Source organism: Prinia subflava, chromosome 11 (genome assembly GCF_021018805.1).
Source record: "Prinia subflava isolate CZ2003 ecotype Zambia chromosome 11, Cam_Psub_1.2, whole genome shotgun sequence".
In the NCBI taxonomy this organism is placed as follows: Eukaryota; Metazoa; Chordata; class Aves; order Passeriformes; family Cisticolidae; genus Prinia; species Prinia subflava.
The window spans coordinates 4,208,803-4,232,144 of record NC_086257.1 but is presented as its reverse complement, the minus strand read 5'-3'; the positions used below and the strand labels follow the sequence as shown (position 1 = coordinate 4,232,144).

Sequence of the window (23,342 nt, the reverse complement as noted above, 5' to 3'; positions counted from 1 at the left end):
TGAAATACCACTTATTTTCTTTTATTGTTTGCCACAAAGAAGACTACAAGTCGTACTTCAAAGAGATTAAAGGAGAAACATACATCAGCTACTTTCAGCATAGCTCACTCTTTTTACAATGCCAGCCAGTTCACTTGCTGCTTCCCTATTTCTGCCCATGTCCCCCAATCTTTCCTTGCTTAGCTCTGACAGAATCTCAGTGGAGAAAACATTTTTCTTCATGATGAAACTCCATCCTGAGTTGTTGCTTGAAGGCACTGCTCCTTGCTTTCCTGTTTGACTGGGGTGAGTGCAGTAAGAGGAGTCAGCAAAACACACACAGCCCTCTCGTCCTGCCCCTCACAAACTTACTCAGACCAATCCCCAAAACCTGCCAGGGAGAAGCATCTCTTGACAGATTATTTGTTTTTGTCTTGTTAAAAACCCACCATGCTGTGCTGGGGCAGAGCCCAGCAAGTGAGTTAGGGATAAAGGAGGAGATGAAATTTAAGCACAAACGTAACAAGAATCAACACAAGGCAAGTCTGAGGACTGAAAGGGAAATCACACGGAGTGAAGGAAGGACTCTCCCCTCTCCTATTTTCATATCCCATATCAAATAATATTCCCTTCCTCCTCCCCTGTGCCTGGTGCCAGCATAAGCATGCAACACAGCTGTAAGGAGCAGCCATCTGACAGTCCCACGCTGCCATCAGCGTGCCCAGGGACCAGCTACACCCAGGCCACACATGCAAGTTACCCAGGGAAACAAGATTCTTGGAAGGATTAGTGATGAGAGAGGCTCATGTGGCTGCAAATGGAGACTGTGATTGATCATCTGCTCCCACTTGATGGGAGAGGAGAACAAGCCTCTTTTTTTTTGTCCCAGTTCTTCTCTTCCTCCTCTTCAGAGATTGCCATTACCACTCTGGAATGACTTCTCCAGTTACTTCTTGTTGCTTCTGGAGTGGGAGAGAAGATGGGGAAAGGGGGTTGTGCTTGGCAGCTCAGCCTCATCTCTCAGGCAGCAGGACAAAGAAGATGGCCTTGAGGAAGTGACCAAAACTGCAAACAGCGGCCACGAGCCAGTGGGAGCGAAGGCTGGGGTCAGTGTTCACCACACATTTGGTGATGTCTGCCTAATGAGGAGGGAAGAGAGACAGTCAGAGAGAGATGCCCAGGTCAGCCACTCCTGCAGGCTGTCCCAGCCCCACAACCCACGGCATCACACCACCACTGCTGCAGCCCCAGGTGCTGGCTCTGCCACCTCCACACACTGAAAGTTATTAAATCAGGCTCAAAAGCCCTGCAAAATACACTTTCCTAATTTCCCACCAATGAGACAAAGAGTCCCCCTCTTCAGCCATCCCTGGGGAAATAAATGTTACAGGAAGATTATCCAGCACTTTCCATTTTGGATAGCTAAATACAATTTTCCTTCCCTGCTCAAAAGGTCTAGGAAGCCTTAGCAGTATCAGCATTCCCATCCTTTTCTGTAAAGCCAGATGCTTCCCAGAGGTTGTCCTGTTTAATATCAGCTCAAGTTGCTTGTACGTTTTCTCTTGCCTTAATGCTTTCTTTGGAAGACATTCAAGCAAGCCATCCCCAGTTTAAATCTAAAGCAATGCAAGCTTTGTAGCTTTGTTTGTGGAAATGTATATGCCAGCAGAAATGCCTCCCAATGTGTGGGCCAGACTCAAAGACTGCTTGGGCAGCCAGCTTCAAGTATTGACAAGAAGAGAAGCTGGCCTGCAATGATTAAAAAAAAATCAAAAACCAAAAAAACCCCATCAAATTGATATAACTAGGCTATCAGCTGGCATGGGAAGCAGAAAAAGGAAAATACCAAGAAGGTGAAGTGAACAGGAAAGATATATAGAGAAAAAAATGCATTTTCTGGTGCAGAAATCAAAATGAAAAGCTTTGCCCATGATATAACTGAGTTCTGGTTATACTCCAGCCTAGCACAAGATGTGGACTGTGGCTGTGTAACAGGGGCTGCACTGTTAGCACATCAACCCCACATGGTTTTCAGAAACTGCTTCTGGGTGGCAAATGGGAACAATAATCACATCACAAGGATGGCAAATGTTCACAGCCCCAAAAGTTTTTTTGTTACAAGCTTAACTCAGCAGCCCTCCAAATTTACCTTCTGACATTAGTCTCTCACTGACCAAGCACAGACAAGTGAGACTCTCAACCCTGAGGCGTTCCTCCCCAAAACAGGGCACGAGAGATGATGAATGCTCAAATAACCTTCTCTATTCCTTCTGCCTATGCTCAAGGCATGCATGAGCCTTGCCTGACCAACCTTGGTGATCATCAGAAGAAAGGAAAAGAGGGCTGAAGGGACAAATCCCAGAGTCTGGTCAGTGAGTACAGCCACACTAACCTACCCCATCATCCCTACAGGCCAAGCAGCCTCCCACATGTCCCAGCAGTTCCCTGTTCACCGTGTCTGGAGGGCTGCCACAGTGCACCTCAGCACACTGCTGATCTCCTGGGAGCATCAGGAGGGGCTGAGCCCATAATAACTGACAAGCAGAGACTGCAGAGGGAAGGAATACAGAGCATGCAGTGATGGGAAGAACAGGATGACAGGAGACAGCTGAGTCAGCACCAAGGTGTGGAAATACTGCTGCCTACAGCTAAAAAACACAAGCAAACACAGCAAGCAGAGCCAAGATAGTTACCAGAAGATGCTGCAATGTGGTACAAGTGGTTACAGAGACTTGATCTGTATTGTGGAGGAGAGTAAGGTGGGTCTCCCTGAAGACTTCCAGCGATGGCTTAGCACACTCAGCCTATTTGCATTTGAAAATAGTCTGAACTGATTCAACCTGTCAGATTCTAGCAACCTGCACGGGGGTCATGTTCAAAACCCAGTTGTGTCAAACTGTCCCTTTAGCTGAGAGAAGTCCTGGCATGCAGGCAGCTCTCTGAGCACCCATGTTAGGGGACTGATCCTTGAGAAACATAAGCTCTAAAGGCTTTAGTGCTCCTGTGAGCCAGTACAAGGCACACACACACTGGGCTGATTACAGCTATAGAGGGTTAACTGCCAGAGGAGAAAAGGTGAACTCCTTAAAGCCCTGCTATGTTCTCCCCAAGGCAATGACCTCACTGCTCTAACCAAGAGCAGCTGCACTCAGAAGCACTTACAAATTTGTATGGGGCTTGCTTAGATAAGCAAAATTGCTCAGCTGTTTAACAATTGCCTTAGCTGTTGTTATCCAAATCAAGCCTACCTGATAAGGCAGGGGAATTGAAAACTTCAAAGCTACTTAGGGCTTTTTGCCTTCAGGCACTGATAAACTATTGCAGTGGCAGTTTAGTGTTCTCTGTTAATTATTCAAACAAATTCAAGTCACACACACTGCTTTGTAGCAAATCCAGCTAAAAAAATTTTAAATCTTTCTATTCTACTGTAAAGCCACTATTGAGGCTGCAAACTCTTCCCAGGAAGAAATGATGCCTCAAAGGTTCTTTCTTGCTCTTCCTGTGAGGTTTGCATTGTGCTCTGCAGTCTTCTCCACCCTATGGACGCAGCATGGGAACCTGCTGCTGAAAGGAGAATTTCAGTGCCTTTCCAAATCTCCATGGTGTCTTTCCTGAACCAGCTCAGGTCATGGAGAGCCTCAACCCTCGTGGGGCCATGTGAACAAGGATGACATGCCAGGACAAAGCTACACAGGCAGGCCTGACAGTGGGTGAGAGGGTTCCACCAAAGAGCTGTTTGGTCTGGCCTGTGAGGGAACAAGGCTGGGAAATTCCTTGCTGCAGTGCCTGGATAAAGAGGAAGGACATTCAGGGAGGCACAGTACAAGGATTAGCAGCCTTTCCTCAGACTGAGGGGGTCATTTCAGGAGGGAAAGTATTTCCTTTTCACAGCCCAGGGCTGCTGATAAGGGGGTTGGAAATGGGCTGTTTCAGGACAAGCCAGCAGCCTTCACAGTCTTGTGCTTGATGAGGGGCAGTGAAGTTGGCTTTCCTTCCTTAAGGCCAGATCCCAAGAGCAATCAGCATGGATTCAGCAACTCCAATAGGATTGTGCTGCCCATCTAAAGAGAGATGGCTGGCAGAAGGAGCCAGTGGTGGATTTATCTCCTCAGCTGCACAGAACCAGTGCTGATCTGGAGATGGGTTTTGCAGCTTGTTTGCTATGCAACAAATTTTCCAAAAATATCCTTTTGGAACTAACACTCTGTTTTGAACTCTAATGAAGCACTACAAAAATTAAAACAAGATGCTAACTTATCAGAGCATCCAAGTTTTACCAAAACAAGGAAAAAATAGTTGGAAACTAGAAAGAGATGCATTCCTACGCAACATTCCTGTTTTAATGAAACTAGATCTTAGGAAAAAAAAAGTCTCAGAGAATACATTTCAAGCAGCTCTACAGGCATGCAGTTAAAGCAAGCCAAATGATACTGAGGCAGGGACTAGCATTCACAGGCAGGAACAGTGTTACTTAATCCCAGGATATCCTCTTCACCTGCCTCGGCACAATTAATTTTTGGCACACAAAGCGAAACAGATTAGGGCATTCAAATCAAAGGTTCCTTTTAGCCCAATCAATCAGTTCCCTGAGTCAGCTGGCCTGAAGGTGACACAGTTTTAGAGGGGGCAGGGATGATTTAAGGTAGGATTAGTACTTAGTAAGTGCAAGAAATCCAAAATCTGACCAATGATACTTTCCCAGTTCTTCTTCACACTCCTGAAGAAATCAGGTGACTGAAGCAGCTACTGACACAGTGGGGAAGTCTCAGCAGAAAGGAGCAACACTCAGTTTGGAAAAAGACAACCCCCTTTCTCCAGATCTGTATGGGTGAGGAGCCTGACATTTCCTGATGGCTTAGGAATGAATTTCACCTCTTGGAAAAGAGGGAATTTGCTGCTGTGTCTCAGTCTGGAAAGAGTGCATACCTTGGGAACAAGATGTCCTCTGAACTGAGTGGTGTCATAGGGCAATATTTTACCCCAAATAGCACCTGCCCAGCAGCACAGCAGAGGATCCAAGGACTGTCAGTGTCCCTGCTAGACAGGCACATGGAACCTGGTACATACAGACACCACCCAGCTGCCAGCCACTAACACAGCCAGCCAGTCTCTCCAGTCAGCTGGGGAGGTCACTGGAAAGGTATCTAGCTGTGTCACAGCACTAAAATAAAGTTCTTACTATGAATGATCCTCCACAGGAACCAGTGCTCACACTGGTATAGAGAGAAATCCAGTGCTTAGAGGTGAAATGAGAATTAAGATGGCAGGCCTCATTTTTGGCCAGTCTCTAGAAAACAGGTGGCCAAGAGTGTCACAGAATCAAAGAATGGTTTGGGTTAGAAGAGATCTTAAAGATCATCCAGTCCCACTCTGCCATGGGCAGAGACACCTTCCTCTAAAATCAGACTGCTCCCGTTCAACTCGGCCTGGAACACTTCCAGGGATGGGGCAACCACAGCTTCTCTGTGCCAGAGCCTCACAGAAATGGCCCCTACAGTGTCCCACTGTGACTGGCTGTTAGCTCTGGAGAAGAATAGGAACATAAGTGCTGGTGGGTCAGGATTGAATTATTATGTCTCAGCTATGCAGGAAGCTGAGGATGAGAATAATTGATGTTTTTGAGGATGTGACAACGAGGCAGTAGCAGTTATATAAGTCTAGCACAGGTGTAGGTAGGACAGAGGTGGCCACAGCATTCTGAAAGAGAATCTCACACAGCCTTTTTCTGCATAAAGCTGCAGAGAGCACACTCTCACTCTCATTAACTGGGATATTTTCTGGTCTGGACACGCAGAAACAAGTTCAGTGAGACAGCACTTCTCACCCAGCCTCCTCTCCTTTTCAGCCACGTCACCAAGGTCTTGCGGACAAACTCCCCCAGGCAGTCGACGATGGTGTGAACCATGGCGGGCTGCGCGTGCCGCACGCAGTCCACCGCCAGCCCCGCTGCCACGGCGTAGAGGGACACCACCTTGCCCCACGTTATGCCTGTGGAAAGAAAAAAGGCCACTCACATTTACACACACACAGTTCAGTCTTAAATAATCAAAGGAAATTACTCTGCTTCATTACTTGTGCCCATGCTGCCTGCGTGAAGGCAGCGCTCTGTGTGCTCTCTGCATGGGGGAAGAGAAGTAGTAGAGGACCAGAATTAGGGAAAACTCTCTAGAGAAGCAGAATGAAATAATCTGACCTTGGTGTGGTTTGATTGCCTCTCAGCACTGGCTGCACAGCTTTGGAAAAAAAGCAGCCCAAAGGCACCATCAGGATAGAGGAGATGTGCACCACAATTGTATTGCCACTGGTACTCAGCCACGCACATGCTGCACAGGAGGTGATAGAATTCAAATAGTTTGAACAACGTGGGGTTTTTGTCTTCAACATAAAGCTTAACCACCCTTAGACAAAGCATTTCTGTTTTTTTTCTAATCACTGTTTTAATGTGACACTCAAAGTATACAAGATAAGCATCTTCAGTTCTATAAAGGCACAAAAGCAACGAAGGGAGGCAAAGTTACAGGGCCAAGGCTGCTCATAGAATCATAGCTGGAATGGAGGAGTCATAGGATCCTGAGCTGGATGGACCCACAAGGATCATTGGGACCAGCTCCCAGCCCTGTACAGGACACCCCAACAATCCCAGCCTGTGCCTGAAAGCGTTGTCCAAAGGCTTCTGGAGCTCTGGCAGCCGTGAGGCTGTGACATTCCCTGGTGTGCCTATTCAGTGCCTGATCACTCTCTGGGGAAGAACCTTTTCCTAATATCCAATCTAACAATAACTGGATATTAGGAAAAGATTCTTCTCCTTTCTTCTTCATGGGTTTAGTTAGTTTTCTGTAGTTAAGTGAAAATTGTCCACATTGCAGGCCTTAGGTAGTCATTATTAGGCCAAAAACATAGATAATATAAGTGTCACCTTAATATTAGGTACTTATCACTTAAATAAACTTAGAAAGAGTTAAAGCAGGCCATTTTACCTCGTTTCCCTAACTTGCTAGTTAGAACTCACGCCTAGTGAGTCTGTAAATACCGTAAATAAATAAGAAATAATAAACAAAATCAAGACCAAAGTTGAACTTAAGTTTCCTGTGTCTTTCATCCTGACCTTAGCAGAGGGGAAAAAAAAAACCACCCACAAAATCTTTACAAATGGTACATGACCCAGCTTGGTAACCACAAGCTGTGGTACAAATGGTGCCACATGACACAATGATAACCATGACACAGCTTCATGCTGTTCCCTTGGGTGCTGTCGCTGCTCAGCAGACAGCAGAGTGCCTTCCCTTCCCCTTGCACTCATGAGGGCTGATGTCCTTTTCAGTGCAAGGACTGGGCTTCAGTGTCCTCGTGAAAAACAGGGAGCTTCAAGGATTTGGCCACTGCCTACTTGACATTGCCTGTGCTACCCCATGATGACAGTGCAGGGGCGGAGAGTCAGTCAGTTATCTAATCTCTCAGAAGACAGCCTTCCTGCCAGGCTGACCTGCCTGCAGCAAGTGCTCCACACAAGTTGTCCCAGCACCACTCATCTTCCTGTTGGTGTTAGCGAGAAGCACTCAGCTCTTGGTACCAGCCAACCTCCCAGGGCTCTCCTGCACCTTACCAACACCACTGGGCATAAACCCTTTGTGCTCAAACACTGCAGTCATAAACCCTTTGTGCCCAAACACTGCAGTCACAAACCCTTTGTGGCCAAACACTGCAGGCATAAACCCTTTGTGCCCAAACACTGCAGTCATAAACCCTTTGTGCCCAAACACTGCAGTCATAAACCCTCCATGCTCAAACACTGCAGGCATAAACCCTTTGTGCCCAAACACTGCAGTCATAAACCCTTTGTGCCCAGACACTGCAGTCATAAACCCTTTGTGCCCAAACACTGCAGTCATAAACCCTCCATGCTCAAACACTGCAATCATAAACCCTTTGTGCCCAAACACTGCAGTCACAAACCCTTTGTGCTCAAACACTGCAATCATAAACCCTCCATGCTCAAACACTGCAATCATAAACCGTTTGTGCTCAAACACTGCAGTCATAAACCCTTCATGCCCAAACATTGCAGTCATAAATCCTTCATACCCAAACATTGCAGTCAGCTGCCCCTCATCAGGCTTTTCTCAGAACCAGTGATCTGGAAACACAACCTTTCACTGCCATGCAGAACTACCACTGCACAATGCCATATCCCCTCCATACCTTATTATCTGTAATAGCCATATTTATTAAGCATGCTGTGAAGTATTTTACAGTGTTGGGTCTCTGTAGAATCTGTCCAAAGCCTCTCCCAAACACAGTCATAAGCCTGAAGTTCTAATATTTAAAACAACACAGAACTGTTCTCACAGGGTTGCAGCAAGAAAGAAAACAGGTGGGAGGATGGAAAGATGCGTGCAATGACCAGATCTATGGATCAGGAGGGGTTAAACACACCATTAGAAAACTGGATGTGCTCAGCAAGCAAAAATACAATTTAAATGGGGTAAAGAGTCTCCCTCTTTCCTTCACTGCACTCTCAGATCCCCAGGTAGCCTGAACCAGCTCTGGGATGGAGCTCCAGCCTCCTCACAGCATTTCTCATTGCAGCACAATGCCCTGTATTTGTCTGGAAAACATGCAGATTTCAGAGCATTTCCACAATTCTTATACTTGGTGCTTCAAAAGGGACATTCACACCAACACTTTCAGGAATTGCTTGCTTTTCTTAAATAATAAAAAAAAACCAAACTAAACTTTAGAGGAACTCTTCAAATGTCAGCCACGGAAATACCTTGTTAGACTGAAAATCCATTCAGTGTTACAAAAAACCTCCATTTTTCATGACTAATGTAAGATAAAAATCTACAGATGAACCTTTTGTGGGGCTCTGCAGCAGCAATAACAGCATTAGCTCAAATCCTCTGTGATACTCTGTCCTTCCCCAGAGCTATCCCCGAGATCTGAGGAAGTTATTAACATAGCTAAAGTGACTGTTCCTCTTTTGGTTTTATTTGCTGGGCAGACCCTGCAGTGTCCCCGACGCTGTCACTCAGGAAGTTCACTGCCTGTTTGGCATTCACACTATTTATCTGCCTTTCTCACATTGTGTGTCACCATGACAGCCAGCAGAATGAGCCAGGAAGAGGCTATGAAACCACAGAAGACCAGACAGAGGGGTTCTCCCTGCGGGGAAGAGGCTGTCCCAGTGCAGGTCAATACAGTTCTACCTAATGAAAGAAGCTTTATGGGTTACACTCCTTGCTGATGATATGTTCAAGACCAGAGCTTCAGCTGGTTTATATTCAGCTTCAGTATCAGTGAGTTTTACAGTTCTCCTGCAGAAATGTGGTTCCTTGTATCTTGAGTTACATAACAAAAGTTACCCAAAATTCCAAGGAAGAGTTTACTGGCTTATTGTCAAGTTTTTGCTGATAGCACTCTTTAAATATCTGAAGTAAGTCCATTAGCTCTGAGATATTTACATGGCAGCAACAAAGACTGACAGGACTGAAGTCACTCTGGTACAGAAAGACAGCTCCAGTCTGGTTAACTTTGTTTTGAACCCAAGTTTCACTTTCCAAAGAAGAAAAGTGTCTCCACAACCTGTCAAAGATAGAGGCTCAAGAGATCCATGACCTCTCCAGCACACAGGAAAGCAGTCTGCTGCAAGGCACATCAGCCCAGAGAGGATGGAGAGGAAGCCCTTCAGCTCCAGCTTCTCTGCCACGATTGTTCCAGAGTGGTACCTGCTGCAGGACTTGCACGAGGTGAGTGCTTCCCTGGCACATGGAGAGAACCCCTCTCCCTTCCACAGCAGAAAGAGAATGAGGTTTTGGTTTATGCTTAAAATGGTGATGGATGTGGAGGGCTCAGGGGTCACATCCTCTTTCCAGAGCATGGGTCAAACCAATCCTTCAGTCTGCCTTTCCTGTTACTAGCAGAGTCAGTCCATGGGCAGGAGAGGAGGAAATCCCCTCCTGATTTCCCTTTGTTTGAAGTCCTCTTGCACTGCTGGAGGCAGAAGATGGAGACAGCAGGCTGAGCTTCTCACTCACAACAGCAGGGCACAGCTTATGCTCTTCTTCTCACTAGGGAAGAGCAGGCACCTCCAACACCTGGGCCATGTGGCTGGGCCTGCCAGCCCAGGCAGGCTTGGGAGGGCTCCAGCAATCACCCAGCCCCAGGCAGGGGAACATGCCCCAGCAGCCCTCCTCTGCACTTTCCCAGGACACCAGCTCCATTTTCCCTCTCAAGGACTCTCTTGGCAGGGGCAGAGGAGCACAGTTACTGGGAGGGCAGTGGCTCTGTTCTCCATGATGTCCAGGTTCAAAGTGACACTAGTGCGATGCATCTCAGCACAAGCTGGAATTGCATCTGGCCAGTGCACATGAGAAGAGAAAACACATTGGCTTGCTCCAAATTCCTCAAAAGGCCTGGCTGTCATCCACACTGGGTAAAACAGGCACTCATCACCAAGCAAGACAATCTATTCACAGCCTCCCACTGCGTGGATTAACATGCACAGGAGCTAACAACAACAGGGAATGGAAAGCTGGTCCAAAAAGGAACGGTCAAAAGAGAGAAAGCTCTGCTCGCTGACGTGGAACAAAAGGATATGGAAAAAGTGAAGGGCTGCTTAGAAGGCATTATAAAAAATAAGGAATACAAGTTGCACTCTTTAGGCCAGCCATGGAGCTGAAGGAATGTAAACACTGCTGAGCCCAGGGTAAAATGAATTAGCAGGAGAGGAATGCTCTTAAAAGTGTTCCTGCTCATATGAGCTTGTCTGCCCCAGGGGAGAGATGAAGAAGCCATGAGACACTGACTGTGCAGTCCCAGGGCACCACAGTACCTGAGGTTATTCAAATAAACTTCCCTCTGCTCCACTCAGTATCAAAGTTCCACTCATAAATCAGACCTTAAAGAAACATGATGCACTGCTACATTTTTTACTGCAGCTGGGAGAATTCATCAGACTCAACAGGCTCTGGTGGAGAGAAAAGCTGAGAGGGGTGTGCACAAGGCAGGAAGCACAACTCATAAGGCCTAAGCAATGAGGGAGCAGCAGGATGCATTTTTAACAGCATTTCAAAAACCTAGAATTGTCTGGGTTGGAAGGGAATTCAAAGCTCATCTCCTTCCAATCCCCTGTCATGGGCAGTGCTACACCCCAGTCACTTAATTCCAGTGTTAAAACCATGGTTCTTTTGCTCTGGAGAGATACAAAGGAGAAAATCCCAACCACATATTCTCAAGCAGTAAAAAACATATGGAAGTTTGCTGATAAACTACAGAAAATAAAGGAACATTGGAAAAAGAGAAAATGCAACATAACATCACTTACCAGTGCATAGACTTAGCCCACTGAACACAGAAAACCTTTAAACCCACTCAATGTCATGTTCCATGAGAAGAGAGAAGAAAGGGAGAAAAACAGAAAGATAGGAAAGATACAGAAAAACAGACATATAGCCACCAAATTCTGGGTTCCAGTGATGTAAAACTCCAAAATGAAGTTAGGGTTAAAGGCAATGTGCTTGCTTTGTGGTCAGGATTCTTCAAGCTTTGGCTTGTGGAGCCTTTCCACAACCTTCCACTATCCCAGGTTGCTCCAAGCCTCATCCAACTTGGCCTTGAACACTTCCAGGGTTGGGGCAGCCACAGCTTCTCTGAGCAACCTGTGCCAGGGCCTCACCTTCCTAGGGAAAAAATTCTTCCTAATATCTAACCTGAACCTACTACCTGTTAGTATGAAGCCATTCCCCCTCATCCTGTCACTCCAGGTCCTTGTAGAAGCCTCTCTCCAGCTTCATTGTTGACTCCTTCAGGGACTTGAAGGCCACAGTTGGGTCACCAGGAGTTTCTCTTCTCCAGGCTGAACAATCCCAACTCTCTCAGCCTTTCCTCCCAGCAAAGTTGCTCCATTGCTTCTCTGATCATCCTGGTGCCTGCTCTGGACTTGCTCCAGCACCTCCATGTCCTTCCTGTGCTGGGACCCTCAGGCTGGAGACAGGTCTGAGTGAGGCAGAGGGGCAGAATCTCCCCCTCCCCTGCTGCCCACACTGGGGATCAGCCATGAGCACTTTCTGGGTTCCAGTACACAGGGCCAGGGCATGTCCAGCTCTCCCCCACCAGCAGCCCCAAGTCCTTCTCCCAGGGCTGTCCTTGATCTGTCCATCCCCAGCCTGGATTCATCCTGGTGGTTGCCCTGATGCAGCATTAGCACTTGGCCTTGTACATCCTCATAGATTCCCATGGGTCACTTCTCAAGCTTGTCCAGGTCCCTCTGGATGTTGATGCCTTGGGAAGGCTGACCTGGGACAGAGACTACACAGCTAGGAGAGTAAGGTAGTTATTTACTGAAAGGCTTTAAAGGATACACCTTGGGCAGTACAAGAGCCTGGCCAGGGCTACACCCAAGGTGGACCCAGAATGGTCACAAAATGGACAAACAGTCATGAGGTCTCACACTTTTATAGGTTTCGGTCCTTTTTTTTGGTTTTGTATATTGGGGTTTAATTGACCAATTACACCTTCAGGTTGTGAGGTCTCATCCTTCTTGTTCTCTCTCTTCAGCCCACTGTTGTTTGTGCTTTTGGTCCTGAAAACTTGTAATGGTTGTCCTTGGTCTCCACCTGGGAAAGGATTAGTTTTGTCTACCTGCTCTGTGCAGAGCTGACACTGAATGTTAGCTCAGAACTGCATCCCTGGGCAGCACAGTCTGAAAAACATGAAAGCTAAAACTTAAGGCATCAGTGCCATCCCATCCTTCAAATGTGTCAACAGCACCACTCAGATTGGTGTCTTCTACGTTTGCTCCTGCAGGGAAAGTGCTTTCTCCTCAGAAAGCATTATCCCTATATTCCTATTACACAGGGTTCACTTCAGCCCAGACACTCTTGATTAAAAGCCAAACCCAGTAAAAATCAGGCTGAAAGCTTTTAAAAAGCCCTCAAGCCTAGCAGCTCTTACCAACAGGACAGGAGTGCTTCCATCAGGAAAGGAACATGCCTCTCCCTTTTCTACTTCTGTTTTTCCACCAAGTGACCTCTCCCTTCTGGCATTTATTTTAAAATCTAAGGTAAATGTCAGCTCAGCCAGGCCCCAAACCAAAGCTTGTTCAAGTCAGGGGAAAGGCTCCTGCTACCTGCAGAGCAGCTTTGGAGCACACATGAGAACTAGTGGTAACACCACAGAGATGATGCTGCTGCAGATCCTTTACCATTAAAAGCAGAACAGGGCTCTGAGTGCTTGTCTCCACACAGATGGGCTCTCCTCACCCTGAATAACTAACGAGCTGTTTGGAAACAGGGGAACAAAATACAGCTTGAGCCTAAAGTCTCCTCTCCTAGATGACAAGCCATGAGACAAGAGGAAATTGCACCAGGTGATGCTTAGATTGGGTATTAATAAAAATTTCTTCACTGAAAGAAGAGGCATTGAAATAGGCTAAGGGCAGTTTTGGGCTTAGTGAAGACTTGTAGACAGTGTGGACAGGAAGTGAGCACAGACAGAGCTACAGTGTGAAGACTCAAAACTAGACCAGAATGTGGAAGACAGACATTTAAAAGATTAAGGAGAAAACTTCTCCAGAAAAAAGGGTCAAAATTCCCTGCCTCCTTGCTAGAAAGGTATTGTAAGTGACTAGTGGCAATCCCCAAGCTGTCTAAGCACTGTAGTGTCAGACTGTAGCTGTTTTCTTAATAAACTTGATAACTGGCATGAAAATTCAGACTGAACTAGAGTGTCTGGTTTCCTTTGCTCAATAAGAGCCTCTTTCCTCTGAACTATAAAAAAAAAAAGGAATGAATGTCTGGCTGCTACAGCCAACTCCATTTTGCTGGATTTATTGTTAAATGCTGAGTTTTGAGACTGCAGTGGGATCCAGGAATGTTAAAAAACAGCAAGCTCCTTCCCCTCTATCACTCAGCAACCTTCTGTCTAGGAGAAATTACAATAACAAGTTGATAAAAGCAATTAAATACATAACTTCCAGCAGAGATATGGGGAGCTCTGGGAAGGTTTGAATCAGCCCCTGTGCAGCCAGCACACCACCAGCCATTTCTGCAGCAGGGTGGCTCAGGAGGAGGGGCAGCACTGTCAACAGAGCTTGAGTCCAAAGTCTCCAGCACTGTCAAACTCAGAGGGCTGAGTCCAGATTCTATTCTAAATACCCTGAAAACCCAGGTTTAGAAGTATGAGATATGATTTCTACTTTAATTTTAAGCTACCCACACATTTGGCTCCTGAGGTGGGAAGTTGAAGAACACAAAAAAAATGCAGCTCTCCATGGATTTGTCAGTGAGAGCAGAATTCCCAGGAGGCAGCAGCTTTCTCCCCAGCATCATGGTTATGCAGCATCACAGCACACACAGTCTGCTCCACCTGCAGCATTCCTGGCTTAGCTCTCTGTGTCACTTCAGCTCTGGAGGTGGGCCAGTCCCAGAGCAGTCAGCTGTGGTCCTCTAAGATCCCCTACTCACCTGCAATGCACATTGCACCTGAGCCTGCCAGCCTGGTGTTTTTCTGTAAGCCCTGACACCAGTAAAGCTCAGTAATAAGTGACAAGACAGGGCACCTGCACTTTGTACACAGCCACACGGAGACATTCCTGCCATACTTTCCCAGATCTTGCTTTCTGAGCTCACAGGCCCTCCCAAGCCAGTGCAAAGGCAAGCTGCAAGCCAGGCATGCTCTGAAAGGCTGTTGAGGGCTGCAGTAGCAGCCACACAGTCTAATTCCATCCACTTCCAATGACACAGCATCCATTTCCCTAACCCAGGGAGTAAAATCTGCCCTGCTCAAACTGCCAGAAGCCCTGCTTGGGCAGTCCCTCTCAGAGATCTATTTTGCCATCTGTTATGATTCTGGAGAGATCTGTGCTCTCCACCACAGCTCTTCAGACCTTCTGCATGTCAGGGCTTCTCCAGAATGTCACTGGTTCCAGATAAAGAAGCACAGTTGATTGTGAGGATTAAAAGGTTTTGAGTGAGGTAGCCTATTTGAAAGTACATCTGAAACCTGGACTTCTGTCTTGTAGCAACTGTTGCCAAAGTGACAAGAGTCCCTGCATCCTGTGACACTTTCCATGCTATTGGCACTGGTTCCAGTGGTTTCATACTGCTACGCTGCTAGCAGGTTGCTTTCTTTGTTGGTTTTTTTTTCCTTTTTATTGTTTTGTTTCCAATCTTTAACATTTACTGTCCCTTCCACAGACAACACAATAAAATATTGCAGAAAACCTATAACCGTGTCAGAACCTGCCTGACATAAATCCCTCTGAAAGGTTTCTCTTCCCTCAATTCCCACGGGCTACTTTTCCACTTGTGGGCAGGGATTGTTTCCAGGAAAAGCTGAATGCAACATAGGGCATAATTTTGCTTTTGACCATCATCTCTGGAACCAGTTTAATAGCAGCAGCAGAACACTCACATCTAAGCAGGGAGAAAGCTCAAAGCACCTGCTCATCTGGAACAGCCTTAAGGACCAAGACTTCCCCAACATGAGAAAGGAGAAGCAGCAGGTCCCATCGCAATTCTGGGTGTTGCTGTGGGAAAGGAAGCCAGGAAGAGAGGAGTTCTCTTGTGATGAGTTGATTCTGGCTCCCAGCATCGGCAAAGTGAGCTGGAACATGGGAGACTCCCAAGCAATGAATCTTCTGCAGCTGCCAGTGGTGAGCAAATAAGGTTGGAATGAGTGACCTCCCTGTGCAATGAGGTAACAACCACCTCCTAATGAGGAAGGGCAGGAGGTGCCTTCTAGAACAAGACAGAACCTATAGGGAGGATATTACAACCCAGGCCATTTCCCTGCCAAAAGGCAGCAGAGTGGCTGTCATTAAACCATTAAAGCAGGGCGCATTGCCAAACTGCCCACAGCCCTTTCAGACAGCAAGGCCCCACCTTGCAGGCTATCCCAGAAACATGCCTGCTCCAAGAGAGGCGGCTCCCTGCTGCTCCTCCTCACCCAGCCCCGCTGGTGAAGCTGTGTGGGCGCCGTACCTGCGGTGAAGATCTGCGCGGCCACGGCCAGGAAGGCGTCCGACACCACGGACTCGGAGTGCAGAGAGATGTTCAGCTGCCGCGCGATGTTGCGGTACACGTTGGGCCGGATGTACTCCAGCTCATCCCCTGCACACAAACAGCCGTGTGAAAAATGTACAATGTTAATTCATGTTCTTATAGTTAATGAAATTTATTGAAACCTATAAAACTGTATATGTTGTATGAAAGTCTAAGTTTCAGGATACGTTGTAACATTTTGTTAAACCAAATTATGAAAAGGCAGGCACCACCCCAAAAGCTAACATTCAGAAATAGACAAAAGGTTTATGGGAAAACCAGCAGTCTCCTCGTGCACCGGGAGGAGACCCATCAAGATAAGGTGGCAGGACCATCAACACCCCAGCCGACACCCTCACCGAATATCAAGCATCATCATCCATATCTCGGACCATTAATCAGCCAGGAAATCTGCCGAAATCAGAAATTAACACCGAGCGGGAGACACCCATGAATTTGAATAGCTAGCCTGGACACAAAGGGGAAAAATGAGGAAATATTGCCAAGGGCAGAATAAAGTGTATAAAAACCAAGCCCCGAACCGGGCAAATTTGTGAACCTAGAGGGAGACAGCAGACGGCCAGGTTCTGTGTCTCGAGGTTCACCCTTGGCATTTTCCCACGAAAAAAGACTGTCAAGTATCTCCACTGTTAGTGGGTTTACCGAAATTCTGTAATTCGATCTTTTGATTAATAAATCAAAATTATTTAACTGGAATATTGTATTAGCATTTATAACAAGCCACGAGTCATCACACACAGCACCTGCTCTCACCAGGGAGGAATTACAGCCGGGGTCGCTGCAGGGATGCCTGCAGCCAGAATCTGAGCCCAGCCCCACCTGAGCTCAGGCAGGCAGCAGAGTGCTTGGGGTAGCTTAGATGCAGCTCCCTGCCCTTAGATACATGCACCCTGGGACTGCTAAAGGGAGCAGAGACAGGCAGTGGCCCTGCAGTGGTGTGGCTGCAGTAATCCCTGACATAAATGCTGTTCCCAGGCTGGCTGCCTGCCTTTCCTCCAGCACAGGAGACAGGCCTCAGATAAGCAAAGCCGTGTCATTTTATTTCAGAAGTGAGAAGGAAGCATATCCATCCATGTAAGCTTTTGAGAGATACGCCCTTCCTCAGCACCCCATCAGGCTTGTACAAAAACGCCTGAAGTGCAAGAGAGCAACTCAAGAATGCTGAAGGCTGATGAAAGCCAAGGATCCACCCAGAGCTGCACAACATTAATTAAACAAAGAGACTCTCAGAGATTTTATGCTCACACAGGCACTTGAGAGTCAGTCTGGAGTTCTTTCTCTTCTCCAAGTGGTTAGAGAGATGTTCATTTGCATGGCTGACTGCTCAGCAGCAGGGTACCTGACACACACAGACGTGTGCTTTCACCTCCAGAGTGCTTTCTGCCCAGCTGGGAAATGGCAGGAGGTGTTAGGCCAGCTTGAAACCTGGACAAAAATACCAGGGACAAGCAGAGAACCTCCTCCCAAAGGACTGAGCTATGGAGCTTGGGAAACAACAGTAAAGCTTTTCCCTTGTAGGAAAACAAACCATTTTTTGAGTAGTAGAATTAATAAAGCCCAGTTTCCAAGGGTTTCTGTCTCTGTAGAGGTTCATGGATATTTAATGATGGCTGCACAGCTGCTGTAGGAGCATGACAATGCAAACACCGCATGGGACCAAGGCCCCTTGTGCACAGAGAGCCCTTTTAGGCTGAGATTTAGGACACACTGTGCTCTTCTCCTGCACAAGGGTGCTCTGGGAAGAGTTATCCCAACAGCTTTATATCCCACTGCGAGACCCAGGTGTCTTGGCCCAGCCAGAGGGCAACTGATCTTCCTCAAATTTTCATTTATATGAGAGGTAAAAAGGAAGATGTCACTGCAATCAGGATCTTGTTATGGAGCTGATCCCTAATTCTTTTACTGATCTGAACTACTGATCCTTAGTTCCTTTATCTGGCACTCAGCACAGGCAAAATCCAGCTCTACAGAATCCCAGAGCTGAGCTCTCCCAGCCCTTTCTGAGTCTGGGATTGTCCCTGTTTGACAGCAAGCGGAAACCTGCCAACACATGGTCAGCCCTGATAAGAGGAAACCTTACTTGGACTGCTCAGCAGCCGTTCTCTCCTCACAGGCAGCACACAGGCTTCCTGGTGAATGTAAGGAAATGGGGATAGCCCTGCTTAGCTGAGAGGGAGGCACAGGAGGCTGGGATCAGCCCTTGGTAGCCTGCCACTGCTACAGCTTCTAACAAGCAGTGCCTGGAGGCCCCAGATGAGATCAGGGTTTGGTTGGAGGCTCACATGCCCTGTTCTGCAGCAAGAACCAGGGCAGGCAGGAGCATCTGGGGAAGGAGAGCACAGCAAAGCATTCCCATGCTCGGAGAGCCTCCCTGCCACAGCAGCCCCAGGATACATTGGTGCTGGTCTCCACTGTCCTTGTTCTGATGCCCAAGTTTGCAACATTTAGAGCAATTGAGGGGCTTCTCCTCCTTCCTCCAGTGGTCACAGAAGAATTAGCAGGGCAGCAGTGACAGTTTCCACATGCAGAATCTCATTGCAGTGGTCAAAGGGCACCTGCCTGGGCCTTGGCCAGAGAAAATACAAGTTCAGATAAACCAGGCCTATGACAGACACAGAAGGTTGGTCTGGAGTGCCTCATTTGGTTATACCATTAGGTTTTACCATGTCTGACTCATTAATTGCCCTAATTAGCTGCTAAGCCTCACTGAGCTGATGGAGTCTCCCTCCCTATGACCTCCAACAGCATTGCCTGTGCCCAGGACTTCTGCTGGCCCACCAGGCAGTTCACCAGAGTCTCTGTGTGCAAGTGGGCTAGGAAATAGCCCAACTTCCCACCTCCACAGGCTTCTCAGCACCATCATGAAGGAGAAAACTGGTCTTGCTTGTTGCACTGCTTGGGAAGTGGGTGAGGATTACCATTCCTGGCAGGTGGCTGGATACCAGCTGGCCTTGTGCTGGTGACAGCAGCAAAGGAGAAAAGAAAGGGATGGGCCGTGTGACAAGGGGAGTTTCTAAAGAAACAGGACAGAAACTCTTCTTCTTCAAGAGCAGGACTGCTCACCTTTCTGGTTGCATGGGTACAACATGGTGCTCTCCAAACAGATCTGCTCAGAGAAGGCACCAAGTTCCTGGGACTATCAGCCAGATCTCTCCATCTGGACAATCCAGGAGACGCCTTCAGATCCAGTGCGCCACCTGCTTGCCCTTTAACATGTTCCTGGCCACCCACAGAAGATTGGGTTGAAAGCACAAAAATCTCAACCCCCAACGCAGGCGGAGAAGAAAGGGAGTACAAATAGACAGTGAGATTGACAGAGGAACAAAAAAAACTCCCCCAAAGACTAAACAACCACTGGAAACAAAAGCAGAAGTAAAATCAGCACAGAAGAGAAAAAGTTAAAAAGAATGAATTAAAAAAAGTCAGTCAGGTAAAAGAAACACAGCTATGCCTTAGAAAGAAACTTGGGATGATATCAAACTGGTAGAAAGGGGATAAAGTGGGGATACCAGCCCTGGTCCTGATTTTGTTAGGCCCAGCTAATGCTTACTTCACCAGACCTGTTTGAACTCTGATGTAATTAAATCAGATGCAAATGCTGGTGGTGGTTTCCATGCCAGATGTGAACTAATACACCAGCCTGCAGGCAAAGAGGGATATTGGAAACAACTTCCAAGAATAAAAGTGTTGGGTTCCCAAATGACAAACAGCTAGACTTGAGCACACAGGATGCTACACAACCCAGAACAAAAGGCCAGGCAACTGTTAACATTTAGAGGGTGCTCCTGGTACAAGCTCTAAAGCCTATCTTCATGTCACAGCTTCCAGGCAGGACCTTCAAATTGCTCTCCCTGAAGTCTCCATAGCTGCTGTGCTGTGAGGGTGGCACCCCATGGCAGCGTATGCCAGACAACATCAACCAACTCCTTGCTCCAGCAAAAGCAAGAAAACTCGGGTCACACTGAATAACTAAGGTAGACAAAGGAAACTTAACCACACTATCATTAAAAAGCAGCTTTTATAAAATCTCCAACACATTTTCTAAGCAACTACCCCCAAATTAAAGCGGGGTGAGCTACTGCTGAAGCCCAAGTCCAGCAGTAGCAGTGCCCTAGAAGATCCCAGATGCATTGTGGCAATCAAGTCACCCTTGATTGAGAAAATACTGCAAGACCAGTTAAAACACCCAGCTGAGAAAAACTGCTCCCTGTGAGAACTGTTACACAGCTGGAGACCTGGGCATACAGAATCAGTCTGCTGCTGGGCTTTCTTAGACTGCTTTGTGATTCTGAGCTGTTGCAAGTCCTCAGAAAAAGGCGACTTTGCAGAAACCCCGTGCTGAGCAGTGCTCCAAGAGACTGAGGAAACTCAAGCAAAGGAGCTGTTCAGTGAAGATCACCAAAACCAAAACTAGATGCCAAAAGCAGAGAAGAAAACCCTCTGTATCATCACATGAAAAGCCTCTTCCAGGAGCCCTAGTGTGGTCCGAATCACCCCATCCCCACCCCAGCAGGACTCACCCAGCCGCAGCAGTATGGTGGACACCTCGGCCAGCTTGCCCCCCGGCACTGGGACATTGTACTCGGGTTTGCTCCAGCTGACACCCGCCTGAATCAGCCTGGAGTTTATGTAGTCTCTGCAGAGAGCCTTGGCTTGGGACACAAGCTCTTTGTCAGTAGGAGACCTGTCGAAAACCTCCATCACTTCTGCAGCAAAGACTGAGGAACGACGTAGCACCTCCATCCTCGACTGCTGAACCCGCAGCTCTGCATGCACTGACTGAAGGCTGAGCCAAAGCCTTCGATGAGAATCTGCAGGACTTGTCCAGTAATCCTCTGTCCTCAAGGTCTGTCAGAGCTCCCAGCAGCTCTTCTCCACAGGCCAGGTTTTCGTTTTAGCTGGTAAATAAAAGCATCTGTAAGTCCTCTAGCATTGCAAAGATGTAAATCAGAAGCTCAAAAACACAGTTATGCTGAAGTATCACAATTGCAAAGCATTTGTCTCGGTCCATCTTACAGACAGGGGGCAAAGTCTTGCATCTTTCAGCCACTGACTATCCCTGGCAGCATGGTCCACAGAAGGGCTGCAGCTTTGAACTCTCGAGGTGTTTCCTCTTTTCCTGTTCAGATTTGGCAATTCTAGAATTACCCGTCAGAAAGACTAGACAGTCAGAGCATGGAAACACTTCATAGAATGTGCAGACAATCTCAGCTTGTTTCAATTAAACTGAAAAGAAAAAATAATAAGAACCCCAAATACCAGTTACAGTAACCTCAACCAGATGTCAACAGACATTCCAGCTCAGCAGGTCATGGATCTTTCTGAAGAAATGGCACTATTGCAAGAACAAGGATATGGGAGCATTTGAAATGTCTTGATAGAGACAGTTTTCAGAGACATACTTTCAGTTTAGGTTTTGGTTGTGCCACACTTTTCCCCCAAAACAACGTGCATACTACTACTTGAAAACATCCAGCAATAGCAGAGAAAGCAAAACAGAAAAGTAGATTTTAGAAAAGGTTTAAGCTGTGAATGCCTAAAGAGAAACATCAAAATTTCTTCAGAGGCACCTGAATTCATCTGCCGATCTGAGTTTTTAACCCAGAGATGCTTTTGAAGTCAGAGTCAGATCAGTCTTTCTTTAGATGTTAATAAATGCATTTTTCAGTCTGCAGTTTCAGACACCTACTTACAGTGACGATTTTCAAACAAAATACAGCCAGTTCTTTCAGTTTACCCAAGGAAAAAATATATTTACCTCTCATGTTGCGCTTTGTCCCCCTCAGTGATTTCTCTTTGGGTTTGGTTTCGTGTTTCTTCAGAAGATCTGCATCACTGGACACCTGGTTTAGGATTCACAGGGTACTGTCATGCTCCTCTGGGGAGCACCAGCCTCCTCTGCCGTGCGCTGCCCAGGGCTCCTGCCAGCGCCTCCCTGCCCGTCTCTGTCAGCCCCACACGCCGGCTGCTCTCCACCGGGATCCCCGCGCCCTGCTCTCCCGCTTTTAAGGGACCCAGGCGCAGAGGAAAGCTTCTGCCTTTAGCCTTGTAAGGAAGATGAAATAACCGGGAGGTGGGGTTGCTATAGCCAGAGAGAGACGCTTTCTCCTCCCCTTTCTTCTCTCTTAAGGAGGCTCTCTGGTGTTTGTCTTTGGGCTTCGCTCAAGGATCGACTTCAGGATGAGGGTGGGAGCATCATTTGTGGACCAGGTTACTCCACAGGGAACAGACAGTGCCGAGTGCACTGCTGAAAGAGAAAGAATTCCTGCTGGATTCCCAGAGCAGCTTTGGCAGAGCTGACGTTGGCCATTTTCGTACGGTAGCCAAGTGGTGAATTATAAACTGTATTTAGCCGTGGGTTAGTCCCACCAATTCAATCACCTCCATCATTTTGGACTATGTCTCTGCCCATGAAGCTGGAAATGGATGATCTGTAAGGTCCCTTCCAACCCAATCCATTCTGTAATTCTATGGTGATTTTATGATTAACATAGAAAGCCACAGCTCATGGCTAAGGCAAGCAGTGCTTACAGATCCCCCTGAACTATGAGTAGTCTGGTTAAAAAAAATGAAGCGGCTTTGTTGATAGGAAATAGTTTATCCAGAATGAAGTGTATTGCAGGAACTTGCTTACTTTATCTCAATGTGTTATAAAAAGCATTTCAGTGAGTTACAGTATATTTATAAATTAATTTCAACATCAACTTCTTGTTGTAACATTATTATATTGATGCCACAATGTTCAGCTTTCTTCCATGTGCTTCTATTTCATCTCAACAAACCACACACAAATGCTGGCTTTCTGTGTTATGATTTGAAACAAAAGAAGTTTTAATAATAGAAATTTCCTGCAGCCAAGAAATTCTACCAGACCAAACACAATTCTCCCCAATAATAGTTTGTATATTAGCAACTGGGTATTTGGTGTATTTGAGACACAATCTTTCTGAAAGGAGGTCAGAAATGAGACCTAACTGTTGTCATCTTGTTGCCTTCAAGAAAAGACAGAAGCAAGTACACCTCTCCAAGGTGTTGAGCACATTAATCCCTCTGGTACAACATGCACCAATGCTGGTCTCCAAATCGAGGGATAAAAAGGAACAAATGAACTGCATGAAAAAACCTCATTATGTGACGGATTGAACATTCTGGCCAGCATCCAACACACAACCCGAGCACAGATTAACACAAAGCAGGTTGGCTGCCAATAACTGGATTGCTGGAGCCTGTCTTGGAAAAGGGCTGAGGCACCTCACACCCTTCAGCTACAGATCCTCTTGCTGAGCTGGCTGTGTCAGGGAA

The 23,342-nt window shown here is 46.9% G+C and overlaps 1 protein-coding gene across 2 annotated transcripts; it reads right to left on the bottom strand.

Moving 5' to 3' along the window:
• On the bottom strand, window positions 1-22,061 carry BOK (BCL2 family apoptosis regulator BOK). Of its 2 annotated transcripts, none has more exons than XM_063408354.1 (5): window positions 21,799-22,061; window positions 20,561-20,938; window positions 15,960-16,088; window positions 5,804-5,967; window positions 1-1,114 (listed from the first exon to the last, which is right to left on the bottom strand). In XM_063408354.1, the coding sequence occupies exons 2-5, from the start codon at window positions 20,781-20,783 to the stop codon at window positions 1,094-1,096; spliced, it is 537 nt and encodes a 178-aa protein (XP_063264424.1). In that variant the 5' UTR covers window positions 20,784-20,938; window positions 21,799-22,061; the 3' UTR covers window positions 1-1,093. The 2 variants fall into 2 exon arrangements, with proteins under 2 accessions (XP_063264424.1, XP_063264423.1); XM_063408353.1 differs by having other exon boundaries at window positions 1-1,118; window positions 21,799-22,060.
• Between the last annotated feature and the right edge of the window lie 1,281 nt (window positions 22,062-23,342).

What these genes read in the sequence shown, in the direction of transcription:
- BOK (XM_063408353.1), bottom strand. Translation starts at nt 20,783, where the DNA reads ATGGAGGTGCTACGTCGTTCCTCAGTCTTTGCTGCAGAAGTGATGGAG. An exon ending in CACCATACTGCTGCGGCTGG is followed by an intron (nt 16,089 to 20,560) that starts GTGAGTCCTGCT and finishes GTTTGTGTGCAG; the next exon opens with GGGATGAGCTGGAGTACATC. An exon ending in CGCGCAGATCTTCACCGCAG is followed by an intron (nt 5,968 to 15,959) that starts GTACGGCGCCCA and finishes TTCTTTCCACAG; the next exon opens with GCATAACGTGGGGCAAGGTG.